General features: G+C 38.7%; 1 protein-coding gene across 2 annotated transcripts in view; it reads right to left on the bottom strand.

Moving 5' to 3' along the window:
* Nucleotides 1–1,106: 1,106 nt before the first annotated feature.
* The window catches only part of fstl4 (follistatin-like 4), a 247,835-nt gene continuing 229,119 nt past the window's right edge, over nt 1,107–19,822 (bottom strand). For both annotated transcript variants that reach the window (XM_046038829.1, XM_046038830.1), the window contains 5 exons: nt 18,945–19,063; nt 16,672–16,821; nt 10,263–10,370; nt 5,248–5,357; nt 1,107–5,042 (listed from right to left, as the gene is read on the bottom strand). In XM_046038829.1, coding sequence (XP_045894785.1) covers nt 4,340–5,042; nt 5,248–5,357; nt 10,263–10,370; nt 16,672–16,821; nt 18,945–19,063 — 1,190 coding nt within the window. In that variant the 3' untranslated portion in view covers nt 1,107–4,339. The remainder of the gene's footprint in view (nt 5,043–5,247; nt 5,358–10,262; nt 10,371–16,671; nt 16,822–18,944; nt 19,064–19,822) is intronic.

Raw genomic sequence — 19,822 nt, 5'->3', positions numbered from 1 at the left:
TGCTTGAAAAACTATTATCAAAGTTTGATTATTTTTCTTTTGATTGACTAATTGATAACTCATTTTTAACACTATGTGGAACAGATATAAAATCCAGAATATGGAGATGAATTAAGTGAAAATGCTTGTGTGTAATTTTGGGGGGTTTATTTTATTTAGGATGCACCAGTAACACTTTATTACATGGGTCTGTATTTTCAAAATAATTATCCAGTTATATACTCTAAAGGCTAAAAACACATGTAATTTGGCACTTATTACAATGTTCAATTGGTACATATTCAGATAATTAATTGCATTTCACTGCTAGTGTAACCTACAGTCTTCTAGCAGGCTTTCGCTTTATTTAGCAGGTCAGCTGAACATCCAACAACATGAAAGTTTGAAACACAATTCAACATATGAAGAATAAAGTTTTCAATTATTAATGAATTATTACTTGGGTTTAAATGAAGCGGTTATTAACCAGGAAACGATTAGAGATTACAGACCTGTGAAATAAAGCATTACCACTGCAACTAAAAATTATTGATTTACTACGTCTATAAAATGGCAGAAAATGGCGAAAAATGCCCATCACACTTTCCCAGAACCCAAGGTGACATCTTGGAATTTCTTGTTTTGTCTAACAGTGTCAAACCTAAAAATACAAAATGTTTAAATGATAAAAAAACAAGAAAAGAGCAAATCCTCACCTTAGGAACCAGAAAATGTTGGCCATTTTTTATTAAAGACAAATTGACTAATTGTTTCAACTCTATTGTCATGTCATCCTCATATGCGAATTATTTGTTGAATGATGTTCGGCATTAATGTTCAAAAGATTAACTTATTCATCGATCAGTCAATTAACGGAAAATTCATCTGCAAAACTACTTTAATTTATTTATTTCAGTATTTCATGCAAAAATGCCAAATATTTTATTATTCAGCTTCTCAAATGTGAGGATGTCCTGCTTTTCTTTTTTCTCATAGCAGTGAATAGAAGTATTGTTTGAGTTTGGGTCTGATAATTTGTAATCTATTTTTTGAAATTTAAATACTAAACAATCAGGAAAGTAATTCACAGACTGATCGATATTGAAAACAAGACACTGCCAGACGACTGATTTTTACAATATATTTAATTCGATTTTTTTCTTACAAAACAATTCCCTCATAAACCAGAACACACAAAATGCATAAAGAAAACTGTACAGTCAGTTTTGTCATGTCTGAACGTGTTCTAAACATGAACAATGTTATCTACAACAGTGGTTCCTATCAATGTCTATCACACCAAGCAGTTCAGCTCTGCAGCCCCGTACTCGAGGGTTAAAGGAGGAGAGGTACAGAAATAGTCATGTGACACTGAAGGTAGATCCAAACAAACAACATAAGCTAGCCAATAATGTAGTTATATCAGCAAGCGCAGGTGCAGTCTCTTTGTTCTTGCTCTCCTTGGCTCTAGTAGCGATGTCATACTGCTGAATCGACCTTAAGAGATAAGCTGACAGACGTGACAATGAGGGCAGAAAAGTGACTTTTTCACAAGCGTCTGTAAACCGTATGTGACTGTGAGAGATCACTGAGAGGTCAATGATAATCATGTCGAAGATCTATTCTCATTACATGCATGTCTTGGATAGATTACTAATTTAGAGCCGTTGGGGAGTGACTTTGGATGGGAAAGTGACTTTAAGAAGCATCAGAGCCAGATATTTTGTTATATTTTTTAACATTTAACATTTTTTTTTTCCATTGATACAGTGAGAAAATTGGGCTACCAATTTAACAACTCTCTCTTTTGTAAATGTATGTCAGGGAATTATATTTCTCTCAGTGCAACAGTGGTCTAGGAAACATTATCATTAATTCATTGCCTTTAAAAAGTTCATCAAAACTTCAAGCTTTCATCGATCCAGACTGGATTGAATCACAAACAAGAACGACAAATCTGCTTCACTCCTGTGTTCACTTTTTTTCTTTTCTTACACAGCTGGGTTTCTACCCTACACATTGCATTGGGGAGTTACAGGCACAACTACGTATTAGGAGAAGATGATTTATATTTAATTTGGGCTGCTGTTTTGTTTCTGGGAGGACCAAAAAAAAAAATCCAAAACACAACAACACACGAGCAGATATATACTCCAGTCACAAGACCCCCGCTGAATTTACAGTGGTAAACTTCTCTTACAGGACTCCGATAGACTTTTGTTTGGGTGGGAAAAAAATAAAAAAGTTCAACAACTACAAAATCCTAAAGGCTGTGAGTATTTGTGCAGTGATTACATACTGTATGTACAAGGGAGCTTCCAATCGCATTTCAGCACGAGAAAATATTTTCTCTCCATGCGTGATTGAACATTAAGTGCTTCTGTTTCTATTGTCACTGTTTTTAGATGATTTCAATTAAAAGCTATTTGCCTTTGTTTTAGAATATGTCTTGATACTGTACAGTTTGTTTCTTTTTAGCTGTTTTGTGCTGGCTAGAAAAGCTCAATTAGAAATATTTTTAGACAGGCTGACTATTTGTATAAACTAGCTTGTAGAAATACAATACTGAAAGTTGTTAGTTTCTCAACCAGGCAATGTCAAACAGCTTAGAAAAGATTAGTAGCTCCTGATTATTTTTTTAGAATGAGAGTAAGGTATTGACAGCTAAATATTAAAAGGACATTTATTTTTTTGCTGTAGTTTGAGGCTGGGAGGCATAAAGCGAGGAAAAAAGAAAGACAAAGCTATTAGCCCAAGACTGGCACCCACTTTAGCTCAATATCTAAGAGCCATCAAGTGTGTTGCTCGAGCTAAACATTCATGCATAGACCTTGGCACTACTGTCAAGAGGCAGGAATGTTTAAGAGACGCTATGTTTCTAGTAATTTCTGATAACATCATTACATCTGCAGAGAGTCTTGCTGCTAATGGATCGTCATTATAATGATGAGTGCAAATGGATAAAGCAAATTACACAGAAGATGATGCAGCTCAACCACAGGGAGAAAATATATATATATAATATCGATTATTTTGACAGACAAAGAGTTGCTGGTGTTTATTCAGTTTCTGCCTTGGGACAGATAAATACCTGGTTTTTCAAAAGTAGGAATGCATTCTTTCATAATGACAAACAAACCTGTATAATTATTGTTATTCTAGTAAGTTAACAATCTAAGTATTCCTGGAAACAGTATGCATTGCTAATGTCTGTAAAATGTATCTCTACTTTTTAAACAGGCTGCTAGGTGTTGAGATGCAGCATATTTTTTCCTGCGCAAATGGTTTTGTTGTTAACTAGACAGAAACTAAAATATTTTGTCTTTATGTTACAGTCCTATAAGTAAAGCTGAATAATTACCACATGGCGACTACAGTCTTGGAGTTTGATCCTGATGCACAGCTCTCTGGAAGGATGTACAAATGCTCACAGCCAGTCAGATAGTTTAGTTGATGCCACAAGTCCTCAGCATGTGGGTCAGCGTAAACCGGAGTCATTACCCTGAGGGAATCTGCTAAGTGGCATTTTCAGGCTCCACAGCACAGAGTTGTGCTACAGGTACAGAACAAATGTGAGAGACAGTGGGGGATAGATTATACCATTGCAAGAGACCACAAGATGTACTGCTCTTTACTGGTTAGGCTTTCCCCTGCGAGCGAAACCATCCATTGTCGACGGCTAATGGACCAATCGGGCTCTTTGGATAGACAATGTAAATAGAGGGTATTACACATGTGCATAAAGCCAACCTCTGCCGGTATGAGGATAATGAAAGCTTTCAGAGGGAGGATACAGTACAATACCATGACAAAGGCGAATAAACAGATGGTAGCTTTTAAAACGACTCAGAACACACATACACTAAAGGCAGACAGGACAGACGGACAGTTTGTGGTGATTATATGCAGCACTGGTGAAAACGACAAACATTGTTGAGTTAAACAAAATCGGAAAGCTTTTTACTCTAAAAAAAGTGAGCATTGTGCATAGTTCATAGTTCATTAATAACCCCTCTTCAGGTACCTATTTGCTGTGATAACATGGAAGGAAGTGCAATAATGTACAATTCTGTATAGTTAAGTGCACATAGATCACTGTTGCACTGAATGGCATTGACACTTTCTCCCAATAGAAATATCACAACAGGGTTTCTCAATGTTTTCTCAATTACTCTATTTTTAAGTGTACTTTTGTTACAATAAACCCAGGTGTGTTTCCCTCTTGCTCAGTCCCAGGGTTGAGTCCACAACTTATGTTCACATAAATCTTTATTATAGGTAATTTGGCCTGATCTTTCCTTTTTTTCATTTACGTCTGTCCCTAATTCTACGTCTTCTGCTTTCTTTTTTTCTTTTTTACTCATACCTCACCGACCCAGACAACTGTGTTCCCTCTCTTGATGTCTGACACCTCGCAATGCGGTGTTCTCTGTTTGCCGTTCAGGACAAAGAGGGACTCGGCTGACGGCGTCACCAGATACTGTCCAAACAACCCGCTGGAGACCACCACTCTGTTGGGGCCTCCCCAGGGCCAGGCTTGGGGGGCCAGGGGCTCCTTGAGGCTCCGGAGAACCTCAGTGCGGCCCGAGGACAGATCGGCAAATAGCAGGTCCGTGCCTGAGCCTGAGGTGGCCACAACCACGTTCTGGTTGGACTCTGTGAAGGAAGGTTGGAAAGCCAGATCAGAGACAACAATGGGCTCGTCCAGTTCCTGGTTCAGACCCAGCTCCCCCTGGAACGACACTGTCTGTACTATCAGCTTTGAGCTCTGTGGGTCAGGTGTCACAATGTAGCGGCCGTCCGGTGACACAAAAGGCTGCCCTGTGATGTTCAGGTTTGGACCAATCACCGCGTCCGTCACGCTGTCGATCAGGAGCTGGGGCGGGGCTTGCAGGTGGCTCTTGCTCTGGCACTGGACGAAGTAGAAACCGCTTAGATGTGTGTAGGCCATGCTGAGTGGTATGCAGCTGTAGTTCTTCAGGCTGATGGTCTTGACACGGTGGAAGGTCTCCAGGTCAATCTTGTGTACCGCAGGTTCATTTTTGAGGAAGACAAAGGCGAACCTGAAGCGACAAAGTTGAAAGGAAAGGTTAATAGCCTTTATGGAGTTTTGGTTGGGGGGCAGTGATTAACCCACATCAAGATCCTCATTACAATTCTCATTTGCTCTTTTCTCTTTTACTTTAGAAGGACAGTCGTGATGAGTGAGCGATGAGGTCGTCTGTGTTTTAAGGTCATAGGTGGCTGAATGTGTGTGCGCCGTTTTACCTCACGTGAGTGATGATGAGGTTGGTCGGAGGAATGAAGAAGTCGTTGACCCTCTGGAAAGTTGTGCGGATGGCATGATGCACTTCTCCCACACTCGCTTGTGGAATTACCTGTAGACACAGAACAGCATTAATATTAAATACAAATGCAGCCACGATAAAGGCAGCTTAGTTTTCCATTTTACAGACAGCAGAGACCCGAGAGAGACACCAGACGAGACAACGTGTTTGCTTTTGAAGCGGGAAGAGAAGTGGAGTAAAGAGGCAACATAAAAAAGGTATATAATCTCTTTTACAATATTATTAAGGAGTATCAAATCAAGCTGTTCCACTTAGAGCTCCCCTTAGAGGCCTGGAGAACTTCTGTTGTCTTCCAGCTTTAGTGTGTTTTTGAGCTTTTCTGTATTTGCAACACGTTTCTCCTTAGGGAATTGTTTTTGGCCGCTGTTGCGTGTTTCACCTAGTCAGCCACTGTAGTAACAAGAAATTGCAGTGCAGAAATGTTATAAAATGTTTTTTGAAACAGTATCTCATTTACAGAGTTGGTCCACCACAGAGCACTGACAAGTTTGTGTTTCAACTGTACCAATTATTAAATTATATGGTTCTTCATTAAAAATGTTTGTGTTAATGTAAAAAAAAAGTCCAGTATCAGTTGGGCTCCGAGTGTCCTGCTCAAAGATTTACTGTTGTGATCGTTAATACATGTGACCTCTTAACTTCCTCGTAGTGCTACGAGTTTCTACAAATGAAATAAAGACTCATATCTCAGCTCTTAACAGCTTTTCCCGGTGACATGCCCATATATCCTGGAACAGATTAACATCTACAGTAAATGAGCTGAACCCACCTCAGTTCTCTGATAAAGCGTCTTGTGCAGTGATGGTTGTCTTAGAAGCACATACCAAAATAAAAGCCCCATCTCTCATGTCACACACCCAGCACTGAATCAGCATGTTTGCAAAGTGTATGCACTTTTGATGCAACGCCTTGTTCTTGACACACGCTTCATCATGCATGCCTGCGTGATCAGGTCACAGCCAAGGACGAGTGAGGTGGTTTATGGGACCTACACATGTGAAGCAACCAGTCAGCTTCTGCCCTGTAATCCTCCTTCCAGAGTAAAACCAGCTTTTTCCCTTCTGATTTTACTACTTTATATAGTAACTTGGCCCACTGAAGCGGCTCTAGGTTTAGACAGCTAGGCAAATGTTGCCAGAGAGTATATAGGATACTGTTTTAAAAGGAAAGAACTAAGTGTAAAATCTATTTTGATGTCTACACCTACTAAATTAAAGCTGAACCTCCACCTGATGCCCAGCGGGGGGCCAGACTCCTCACTCCTTCCTCAGAACTATCAAATGCATGAAAATAAAAATAGCAGTTTAAGTTGCCGAGTTGTTACTTTTGCTACACTACTCCTCAAAAGCTCTCTCTCTTTCCCGATCCTCCTCACCATCTCATCCATTTTTTTGCAAAATAGATCTGCCGGTTTCTCACTGCTCGCTGGAAATGAAAGGAATCCTCATTAAAAAAAAAAGCCATTACAACAGTTGCAGAATACAATGACGACAGTTAATGAGTTTCAATGTAGTATAGCTCATGTATTATTTGGCAGCTGCTGTGGTCTCCAGGGCTGCAGGTGCTCTCAACTTAATGCCACTGGCTTCCCTTTGTCATCGCTGATACTTGGATTTCATATCCACACACTCAGCAACAAGGCCCAATTGAGTTTTACTCTGCCCCTGCCTCGCTGGCTGCCCTAATACCTGAGGGGGATTTGGTTCTGACTGAGTAGCTTTTGCTTTTCAACAACATTCACTCTCCAGAAGCCTTGAGTAGCTTCTTTTTTTAACTTCCACTACTACAGTACATTGAAATGAGATGGAATTCCTCAAATGCTCCAGTGTATTTGGGTCATTTAGGGAATTCAATGAATCTTACAAGGCACTTCAGTGTAACCCTGCATGATATATGGTTACAGAAGTTGTGCTTAAAAAAATTCAGATTACATTATGGGACTCTCTGGAAGACTCAGAGGCATGTTGCTTAAGATCAGTGCTCTCCATGCCTTTGTTTTCCTCCCTGAGGTATATATGATGCGTTTTATAAATGCATGCATAAGAGAGAAAGAAAGGAGATGGATGTTTGCCGATATATCGGATCAGATATTCATGTAAATCACTAATCTTACCCATACCCATCTGATGCTAAGATTTGGGGTTGATGACAAAAAATCGTTGCTACAATGTAAAGTAGTGAGTGTAAGCCAAGTGTCATTTCTTCAGTGTTGTCACAAGATATAATCAAATATTTACTAAAATGTGAGGGGTGTACTCACGTTTGTGAGATACCATATAACTGTTGTATTGCCACTATAAACATTTTAAATAACACCCAGCCCTACCTGCAACAACTACAATTTGGGATTGATAAACTGAAAACTAAAAATCTTGTGTCTTGAAAGGGCACATAATTTAACGACTTGTCCTTCATGCTCAAGAGAGATAAGACTGACAAGTGACAGCCTAGGAAATAAAATAGACGAGACAAACTAAACACGAGGAAACCGGGAAACCCTTTTATGAAGACATTTAAGAGAATAACTGTAAAGGATGGAGACAGTTTTGCCAGCCTGAATTAAATACTTATCGTTTTCTGTTGTGACAAATTGATGATTTAATATTTTTAATGAAAATCAGTCTTAAATATATTTGGCATAAAGAGAAAATAGGGAGGAAACAGATGGTCCGTGTGTGCACAGAAAAACGAGTGCCTGTGAGATAAATGTCTTCTTGGCACGTAGCTGCAAACTGGACTGACAGTCTGAAAGGCCATGTCTCTCTCTGCCCGGCAGAGATTCCTCCATTTGTCTTCTCTAATGAATTGACGATCACACTCCCTCTGATGTTTACTCAGAGATATTGAGCCATCTTAAAACTTGACTGCTTAAAAAACACCACACACACACACACAGAGCTGAACGCACACCTACACACATTCACACACGAGATGAGCACACAAGTTAACATGCGCAAAAACAGACTTGCACACATGTATGATCCGCTGAAGCGAAGCAGTGCCTCTGGTAGTGACAAGCTGCTGCTGAACAGGTCAATTACTTTCAGTCCAAATGATAATGACATTATCAGACCATTTATTTGTGGTGTGATCCATGTGGACTCCAATCCATTATGCAGTTTCCCTGCAATTGCGTTTTTGAGTGATTCATGCCCTGCTCTCTAATTATTCATTACTCCTGAATGACTGCAGGAAGAAGGCAAATGAATAAAAGGAAAAACAAAAATGTGTTTTCTACAGGCAGCCAGAAAAGAGAGAAATGTTATGCAAAGCTGCTTTCTGTACTGTAATTGTTTCAAATTATATGAGGAGAAAATTGTTTTGTGTGTGATGAAAAACATCTTTTCATGAAATGTTCTGCTTCATTTAAGACTATAACCTCGGATAGAAGTTTAAAAACAACTCCAACATAAACACCACGAGTGTCCTCCATAACTGAGACAACTACACAGACACAGACCCCCTGCTAGTAAACCTGGACTCCATGAAGAAAAGGTGTAAAAATGAAGAACAGGGAAATGTATGCACACAGTCTACTTGGCAATGCAGATTGTAAATCAGTATTTATCTGTTAAAACCCACACAAACAGGTGGTCCTTTCACTACTTTTGTTGCCAGACCATAGTTGCACCTTTAGATCCAAAACAATCTAACACTACAGTTAAAGTTTCTCTAAATAAATGTAAAAATAATAGTTCAAAAGGCAACATTACAACTCGTTATTTATAGGACCATTTGACAAACAACTGCAGTAGCATTAACAGCTCCACAACCACTGATTAACTATTAAAAATGTATTTGAAAGCACTAGTGGTTGAAACTAAAGAAAAAGAAATTTATCTAAGCATTCGAGTGATTTACTGAATATGGAATGAGTCATCTCCCTCCAAAGATCCTCTGAAGAATCATAAATGAGAGTGTATCATCCCTCTGCAATCCCCATAATGAATAGACACAGCACCGAGCAGCGAACACAACACCTCACATGATTATAATAGGATCCTTCCCTCCAATGGGACAAAGCAGAACAATAAACATGTTTGTGTCTATTACAGAGATTACAATGGGATCCCTGGGTAGCTTTACTTGTGGCAGTGTCCTCCACTGTTGCACAAGCAAACACACACACACAAATAGTGGTCCTATAAAAACAGCATCATACCTCTCCCACAGGCATGAGCTCTGTTCCCTTTCCCCTCCTCTCCACCTCCCCGTCCCTGCATCCTCCTCTCTCTTCCCTCGCCTCACCCAATCCCCCGAGGTGGATAAAATACAACCACACCTGTGATCATTTCTCATTTGTGAAGCCTCCAACACCAGTGGTCCAAAGGGACGCAAGGCACAAGCCGACAGCACCGCAGCTGTGAATTGCTGTTTTGCTGGCTGGGTAAATGCTCTAAAACATACATAGATTAGATGTTGTCACGTAAATACTTATCACATAAACAGGGACACAGGTATGCAATGGAGCTCAATTAGTTATGACGCACCGTTTTCCCTCGCTTGGTGAACTTTCTACAGCTTATATAGATTATATTCTTCCAGGAAGATAATCGCTCATCAGAGTTCACAGATACACACATAGCAAATGCTGACGTAGGGTGGCGTAGAAAGAAGACAATAATAAAGAGGGGGTATTTTGCACTTTTAAAGCTAAGCTAGGCTGGATTTGTTGTAAATAATCAGCCTGATTTAAAAATTAGGCTGCAATAGAGATTCATTCAGTTTTCCAAAATGAGATTTTAGTGTCTGATAGTGGGAAGTGTCTCCTAAACAGTAACAAGTAAGCACTCAGTTCAATATCCACTTATCTCTTGATGCTATTTAGCTGTCTAGTGCAGCTATTTGGCTTGTCTTTGTAAAGAAAACACTGCAAAGAACTACAGCAAAAGTAAACTATTACCTTTTTAGCATGAGACACACGCGCGCGCTTACCTGAAGTGTTGGATGTGTTCTGTCCATATCCCCCCATGTTAGGACCCAGACCTGGTCATGTGACTTGTCATAGAGCATCTTAACTGGAAAAGGATCTGTTGCTACTGCCTAGAAGACAGAGAGAGTGGGAAGAAGTTTAAATTAATTGTTCTTGAGCTGAACAAAATTAAAGCTCTGTCCATGGTGCTGAAGAAAAACATGTCCATTACTCACACGTTACACTGAGTGAGCGATCATTAAAATATTGAAGGCATACTGGCAAGAACAAAAACCACACAGCAAAAACATATAACCTGATCAATGATAAACATTAACAATAATGTAAGAGACTCATATATTTGGCTGATAAATCATCACAGATATTGTGTACTGTATTAGTTACTTAGTTACTGGCGGATATATTGGCCGATGAAAAAACAAGCAGCTGCATAATGGAGATGCCAAAGATATATTTGAGATTTTTTTGCTCATGTTATTCAGATCATAACAGTGTGAACAGCCCAAGTCACATGGAATCTGATCTTTTCTAGTTCGGATTTGGCGATTCTGACATCACTCAGGAGTCTACTTTTCATTGTCTTCATTACTGTTTCTGGCAGTGTACAGCACATACAAGTGCTACAACTTTCTCTTTCTGCTGGTTCCACCTGGACAACTAGCATACATGTGACGCAGAACCCTGCCAGAGTTTCGACAACTCTCATTTAATGGACACCAGCTTTGCGATGAGTCCTGCCCCCTACTCTGCCTTTGACCCTAACCCCACCCTAACATTAACCAACCCTAACCAATAGAGGCAACGAGTATTAACAGAGAGAGTGTTTACTTCTGTACGACAGTGTGCTGCGTGTGACTTCGTATTATTTTTTTGAGCATGTGTTTCACTTTCAGGCCGTGGCTAGTTCACACTGGAGTCTGATGTGGGCGACATTTAAAACAATAATGTGACACCATAAAGGTAAACCTTAAGCAGTTGCGGCTACTTCAGGTTTGGTCGGCTCTTTTCCTCTGTTTGCTTCTTTTAGTGTAGTTAAGTGACTTGTTTAAACAGACTCCTTTCTTGTTTTATACTTGTGACTGTTGTTTTTGGAGGAGATTGGCAACTCACCAATAAAAGAAAAAGAACTCGCGAAGATCTTTCAATTCAATTTACTGATCTAAAGTTAACAAAATAATTTTCTGTTTACTTTCAACACAAAAAAATTCAACATCAAAAAATTACCTTAAATTCGTTTCCCACAACTTTTTTGGTCACTAAACTCACTCCTCCTCTCTTCAAATATAAAATTGTAGCTGTAGTTTTTCCCCTGTATAATACTACCTGTGAGGATGACCTAATTAGGATGAGGTGTGATCTATTTTATGTAACAGTTATTTGAAACGAGAAAAAATTAAATAAATCACCTTGCTTTTCCATAACAATAAAAATAATAATAGGTTTACATTCTCAAGTGTAAGCTGTTATCACATCTTGTACTAAGCAGGTGTAAATGCCAGTGAAGGAGTAAGTTACAGCATGTGCACTTCTACCGTGTTCTGCTGGAGAGGGTCTAGTGAGGATATCTAACACACATCAGGTAATACAGAAAGAATAGAGAATAAGTGAAAGCCAGGAAGGAAATGAGAGAACAGAGAGACAGGAAAAAGAGAGGGATGTGGGGGTGGGGTGTTCTCAACCCTCAGGTCTGCTGCAATGTCAACAACAAAGTATAATACAATCCATTACCCTGCTTCTAGCTGGGTGGACAGGGAGCTGCTGACACCCTCACCAGTGGAGCGAGACAAGAAGCTCTGTGTTCAGTAATGGGAGGTCCAGCCTTCTGCTCTGCACTGGTCAGCCAAGTGCCAACTCAGCATGTGTGAATGTACATGTGAATTTGCCTTTGCGTGTGTTTCGCTTCCTAAATAATGGGAGCAGAGGCAAAGCGAAGGTCAAGCCACACTGCAGCAGACAGTGAGGCATTGGACTGGATTTCATGTCCACATCTAACAGTCGCTGTTATTGTTCAATTTAAGTTGGAATTAACAAACCTGTTTTTACAAATTAATGTTGGGTATTATATTGATATAAGACAATATGAGCAACCTTTTGGGTTTGTTAAAGTTTTGACATTTGCTGTTTGCAGCTAGCAGAGATGCTCACAAGTCCAAGTCAAGTCTCAAGTGGTTATAATGAATGTTATATCACCTGCTGTGTTTAATCCAGGCTGCTTATAAGACTGCATACCTATAAAGAACTGTAACCTGTTTTTCATTTATAGAGCACAACCATGTAATGTGCAATGCAATTAATGACAGCTTATTCACTACTGTAAGTCAACACACTCCGCAGACTCTCAAACCATTGTAATGTTAATAAATATGTTAATAAACCTGTAACCTGTTTTTCACACAGCACAACCATGTAGCCTAATGTACAATGAGTCTACAACTTATAACAGCTTATAAACTACTGTTAGTCAACACACACCCCAGACTCTCAAACCAGTGTAACGTTATAACAAAATAAATCTGTAACATTACATTAACAGTTTTTAACAATAAACCTGTAACCAGTTTGCAGCCAACGGTAAAAATTAACCTGATGGCAGCCAGCGGGGCGTAAATGATTACGTTAATCGACCACAAGTTTGGCAAGCAAATAAGCGCTGGTTGGTAAAATACCCTATTTTGCAAGCTCTGATGCACATGAATCTGTTATCAAACCTTTTGCCCCCTCTCCTCACTGCTTTTATTATCAAAGATCAATGTGGAAAACAAAATTGGAAAACATTTCAGGTGTTGATTCTCACTTATCACCCGTTTAAATGACAAACATTATCTATGGCAGATTATATCAGCTGTAGCTAAGTGATCTGTAGAGGCTTAAGTATAAATTTTGGCTGTTGTCTGGTTAATGGGCTCTTTGCAAGCAGGCGTACTAAACCAAAGACCATTTGTGAAGGAAAAAACACGTCTTTCTGTAACACCACTTTACGACCATTAGAGGACTTTGCCCCTTTGAGACAGAGCGACACAATCCATTGCAAATAAATTCAGAAAAGAAAAAACGTCTCCTTATAACTCCAGAACTGCAAATAACTAATGCAGCATACTTTTAATGTTTCCGAATTGACAAAATGTAAATAAATACAGGCTAAAAACACAGGGTACAAGTTGTTGCACACAGCGTAACTGCATTATAATTCCTGCTGACATCCCCTAAAACATCATGGAAACTGTACAAAAGCACAAAGCACGATAAAGATAAAGCCAGAAAAACTGAGCAAGCCAAGATTCAAATGGTTAACAAGAACAGAGTGGCAACTCTCATCTAAAGAAATGATCTAGGTGAGTCAGTGTGCTGCTGTTCTTTCAATGTATCAGATACATTGATTCAATCAGCATTTCGTATTTGTTACGACTTGTTCAGCCTTCTTTAGTTACTTTCACCATAGGTGAACTGATAGAGAGCCACTGCTGCAGAAAGTCAACAGAAAATCCAAGAACAGAAACCTCACAGCAATGAAAGCATTCATGACCAAAAAGTAAAAATACACATGGATGACACACATTACCAATTTCGTCCATCAAGAAAGTTCAAAGAAAAGAAAAAGCAACAAAAACCTTATGACAACTGCAGGCCACCTCGCATTTACTGCAACACAAAAGAAACCACCATAGAAAGTTAAAGCGACTACATAACCAGAGGTCTTTGCCATCTGGCTTTATTTTTAATTAGCCGATGTGTCGTTTGTTTTCATACCTAGTGGGAGGCTTAGCTGGCACAGGTCTGACACATCAGAGTCAAGGTTATATCCTTTTGTGAAAAAAAAAATAATTAAAGATAACCAAGGCGCTATTTTCTTTGCGTGCAACAGCATGAAAAACTATGAAAGCCTTTCTTAGCGCACATGTTCACAGCCTTCATCTAGTGTCTGCTGGAAAACTGAAGGTTTTGGAAAAGTATGAAGAATTTTTAAAGGTGCACAGGACAACTTTTAACAATAGTGAGCAAAAGCATGTGTTGATAGAGGACCCGAAACTAAATGTCAGAGCAGTCTCTGCTTCTCTAGGATCTCAATTTCTGCTTCAACCTATTGTAAATTCTTGCTTTTCTCTATATAGGACTGCTATTTATTATTATTTATTAAAAAATCTATTGTGTTTTACACCTAAATTTGTATTTCATGGAGTAGTTCCAACAGGCTCTAACAGGGATAGCACTCATCTTTGTTGCAATGTAAGTTTGTGCTTAAAGACGAGTGTATTTTTGTTTATTTAAAAAAAAAAAGCTTTTTCATCATGCGTTCCTTCAGTGTCAGTGGTGAAAGTGCATTCATTGTAGTCTTCCAACTTCTCTCTTGTTCTAAAGGCCATTGTTGAAAGGAAACTACCGATGTGCTTCGTATAAAAAAGAGCTTAGAGATAACAGAGAATGAGAAGAAAAGAAATATGGGAGGATGCATTAACCTCCTGCACCCAGAGGTCCAGGGAGGGTCTTCAGGAAAGACAGACGGGGAGAGGAAAGAGAGGGATGATCAGGGGGAGGAAAGCAGTTTTACAATGTTGGATGGAGGAAGAGAGAAAAAGGGACAGTTGGTGGACTGCAATACGCCAAAGGCCATGACATGAACTTTAAATGTTGTGGGACCATCTTATTTGCCAGAACACACCTCTGTTTTTCTTTTCAGTATAACCTCACATTCTTTTCTTTTTCATAGCATTGTATTTTTGACTGAAAAAAAGATGCATTACAACAATTCATTCATTTTTTGTATTTAGTCTGGTTTTAATTAAAACCGGTGGAGCAAATATCTCAGCATGTTGTCTTTTTTAAAACAAAACTGGTTTAAAATGACATTTCTGCCCTGCTACCTGGACAGTTAGCTGAATCTCTACTTTCTCACTTCCCTCCCGCCTCCTTCTCCTTGGGTTAGGCCTATTTCCTCTCATCCTGTACCTCAGTATAAATGATGTTGACCCTGGGAAGAACCCCTGAGGGATTCAGTCTCTAAACAGCCGTTAAAGGCAAGATGAATGGTGAGGCAGGCAGCACCCACCTGGGTACCATATTGTTTCAAGCACTTGAGCTGCATTTGATTTATTTGGCCTTACATGTGGTCTTCTTACATTGGTGGCAGTTCAATAGTGTGGCGAGTTGAATTGAATGCACCTCAAGTTGGTCATGCCGTTTTATATGTAGCCACACATTGGATGTAAGGATGTATATCAACTATACAGCAATATAGCAAGGATTTCATCTCACCCCCTGTAGTTACTGTTGATACTATTCGCGTAGAGCTAGTTCAGTTCCTACTACTTCAGAAGAGTTCAGTGGGGAAAAAAGGTAATATCAGGCTGTTCTTGGGTTCTAAGCCTGTTTAGATGCTTGCTATAACAAAACAAACTTGTTAGATTCATGCTTTACTGTTGGTATTTTAAAACAGTCTGTTTTTTTGGAAAGACTGAGGACGAAAGACTACCCAATGTGTAAACACAGTGCTATCTCGGATATAAGAGTTTGGCTGGAGCTGCAAGAGTAAATTTCCTAAATTCTAATAAAGAGCAGGACAGAGCCACTAACATTACCATGAATCTGATATAGTAGCATCCAGGACCAGCTTCCACACTGTAACACTACATTGGATGTATCAGTTGTGACCAGAGCTAACCAGTAATCTAATAAAATAATGTAGTTAGTCAATTGTTCACTCGAGTTCTGATGCTAAGATTTATTCAATTGTTGATTAAATATGTATCTGACACATTGAAATAACAGCTGTAGACTATTTGAACTTTTGATTTTTTATGAGCTACTTCATCCAAACACTGAATGTCCTAATTCAAAAATCTGACATTTCTATGCTTTAATTATTGGTAGAAGATGAATGAAAGTTTAAAATGAAGAATAAGACCACTGAAGTAATCAACTGAGAGAAGACTTATCACTCTCTTGGATTTGTTGGGACTATAGAAACACTCGCGGTTGTAGTGGTGGTGTTGCAGAGTGGAGGCTTTGCCTAACACAGACACTGGCTGCAAAGAGCACTTTAACCAAACAGACAAGTTTAATCTTGTCCTGTCATCAAGGTACTCACAGAATGAATGTTGATAAGTGACAGCTGTTATAACCTCTTTTTGAACCGTAAAATCAATCAGTCAGTGCTGGTTAATATGAGCCAGCTTTATTTAACAGTATTCCCGGACTGACATATTTTATTCAAACTTGAGATTGAAGTCTGCAGGGTCTGCAGTATAGACTCAGTAATAGTTCACATTGACATTACTGAGAGTGCAGAAACTTTCTTGAAAGTTTTCTACAGAAGCTTTATAACATCAGTCACTAACACATACATGAATAATTTCTAAGATGTTCTGAGACTATACTGTGGTGTGTTGCAACAGGCCCAATGCCTGCTCCACCCACCTGCACCACCTTCTGCGCTTGAATATCGACAACCAGCAGTCGGCTCAGGAGGGGCTGGGTCACGTAGATGTACTTATCCCTGATGTTGACTGCTGAGGACCACACGCAGTGCTGAGGTGACACCCCCTCACCTTTAGGGCACATCTCCTCCTAGGATGAACAGAGAGGATGATGGGAGGAGGAAGAAAGAAACAGAAGGAGGGAAAGGTTGGCAGGGTTTCCTGGTGTATCACAGATCACCAATATGATGCATTTTACTCGTACTGTGATGATATAGTATCAATTTACAAAATTCTGATAAGTGATTTATTCTGCAAAGCAAAGCAAACTGTAATAAAAAAAACAACAAAGTTCTTCAGATTCTTGTTTAACATAATTAACATATGTTTGCTGTAATCATTGCAGCATTATGTTTTTCTTGTATTGGATTTGGAGCTGCAAATACTACTTTTTTTTATTGATTCAACTGTTAACTTAATTTTTTCAATTAACAATGAATCGTTTAGTAAATAAAATGTCAGAAAACTGTGAAAAATAAAGTTGTTTTTGTCAAAACAACAATCCAAAGATGAATATAAAAGCCAATAAATGTGTCATTTTTAACTTGATAAATAAAAAAAAAAACCAATTGATCACAATTAATGATTAATTTTCTGTCAGTTGACTAATTTGTATTTAATTGTATTTAAATGCATTTTTATATATACTTTGAATTGCCTTGTTGAAATGTGCTAGACAAATAAACTTGTCTTGCTAAATGCAGTACTTACTGGGAGATATATATATCAAAATATATCAAAAATATTCTTGTTACGTTGAGGTTTATTTGTATAGCACCTTTCAACAGCAAGGCAATTCAAAGGGCTTTCTGTGAGACATAAAAGGCATTTAGCCAAGATAGAATGAACACAAGAGAGACACATAGAAACAGGATTTAAAAAGAGCAAAATAAATTATATGATAAAAATAAGATTAGAAGAGTACAACAGATTAAACAGGAGAATAAAAATGACAGTAGTGCTGGATTTGAATAAATAGTCCTAAATTTAATCTAATAAAAGGTAGTGACAAACACTTTAAGCCTTTTAAAAGGACTCAACTATGTGTACAATAGTGACTTCAACTACATAGCCAAACCAAAGGTGCATTCTGATGTCTTTAACACTGCATGTGTCATTCCAGTAATACTGTTGTTATTATTGATGCTATTGATAGTCATTATGATCATTTCCCTTAGAAAGCAGTGTTTAAAATCAGATTTTGCAACAGCTTGTAGCAACATTAACATATACCACTACTGACCCAAGTAACATATCGCCTCGACAGGCCCTGCAACCTGCTGTCTTTGCTGACAAGACATTTATACACACACTCCTTCACATACACTATGTATACTTGTATGTCATCACTAATACACACACATACACATGCATGCACACGTACGTTGTGTTTCTACCTCCTCTCCGCCTCACTGAAGTGGAGAAACTGCTGTTTACAGCAGGAACTGGCTAACACATGGCTTATTGAGTTTGTATTGATCTCTAATACAATTACAGAGTCCTGTAAAACCCAAATCCCTCAGAGGAACAAGCAACTTTTACCATCTACAGCCCATTGCTCTGGGAGAGGGATGTTCTCCAGTGGATTAAAAGCCTCAGGGTCTGCAGTATAGACTCTATACAGTCTACTCGCGCGAGCTGTTGACTAATGGACACAAGTAATCCGATTACATTTAGTGAGGAGCCTACTCTGACAAAGGGAAGGGGGAGAGAAGGAAGGATGGCCTTCATTGGGGCGCAATTTCCTTTCCCTCTTCCTTTCACAGTGAAACTCTTCAATTTAGAATAATATAGATACATAGTGAAGATTCAGAAGGCTTGATGATTTATTACAATTGGTATTTTAACAACAAACAAAACCTTAAGATTAGAATCCCCCTCCCTCCTGTTGATGAACACAACACCTGCTACTTTGCAGTGCTTGTTTGGATTATGGTACAACAACCTGATTAAGACCTATTACTGGCGCTCTCAGGGGTCTACCTGATGTGTCATGATTATGTGAGTGCATCCCTTTCTTAATGTGAAAACTTACAAAGTGACATCTTTCTGCCTCGCACATAACTTAATTTTTAAAAGGCATCAACTCAGCAGCCAGCCTGAAATCTATTTAGTGACATATGGACAAAATGCCATTTCCCCCCCATCTGATTGAATCTATTGCAGCATTAAATATTGATAGCAAAAAAATTACATTACATAACATGCACTTACATAGGTAGCAACAATCCTCTCTGTCCGCTTCATGTGCCTCCGTATCTCACATTCACTGGGCTGAAGAACAGTGATGCCCTCATCAGAAAACACATAGAACATATTCCCCACACTCAAACCTGAGAGAGAAGACAGGAACACAGAAAAATGTTGACGTGCATGCTTTTAGAAAAAAAAGCAACACATTCAAATTAAAAAACAGAATAAATTCCCACTCTCATCTTATCTGACATTTGTGATGGGCATTTCAATTTCCCTGCTGGAGGAGACGCAGCAAGACTGTTAGCATGCTATCGTGTTAGCTGAGTGTGTGGCTGCCAGCCATTTTGATAATGCCTACAAAAGGGCCCTGTCAGAAACATGTCCACAACATACTGTAGCAAGAGGCATCAAATGATAGGCACTGTCTCTAAGAGGAAACATTTCAAATCTCGTCTGCTCCGTTTAAACAGCTGCTGATGAGTTAGAAAGAATTGCAGTCTGATTTTATGGCATTTGGTAGAGCAACAAGCTATTACTGCTGTCAGAAGTACATCAAATGAGCAGAGACGTTAAGCATAAACGAATACACACACTTATGGCATGCATAAACATTTAAAAGATTGGTAGCACTTTATAATAACTACACACTATAAAGCATTAGTTAAGCATTAGTAAATACGGAATTCATCATTTATAAAGCATTGTTCATACTTTAATACACATTAGTAAGTCATTCATAAACAGTTATAAATGGTTTATTCTTTATTAATAAGCTCATCTATAATGTGCTTAATAATTGTATTTTCTTACTTTATACATGATCGGTTCACTATTTATAAATTAAGTATTTTAATGACAAACCATTTATATATGAGTTGTTAATGGTTCATAAGATC

The sequence above is a fragment of the Micropterus dolomieu genome, linkage group LG23 (assembly GCF_021292245.1).
Source record: "Micropterus dolomieu isolate WLL.071019.BEF.003 ecotype Adirondacks linkage group LG23, ASM2129224v1, whole genome shotgun sequence".
Taxonomy (NCBI): domain Eukaryota; kingdom Metazoa; phylum Chordata; class Actinopteri; order Centrarchiformes; family Centrarchidae; genus Micropterus; species Micropterus dolomieu.
This window is presented reverse-complemented; position numbering and strand designations above follow the sequence as displayed.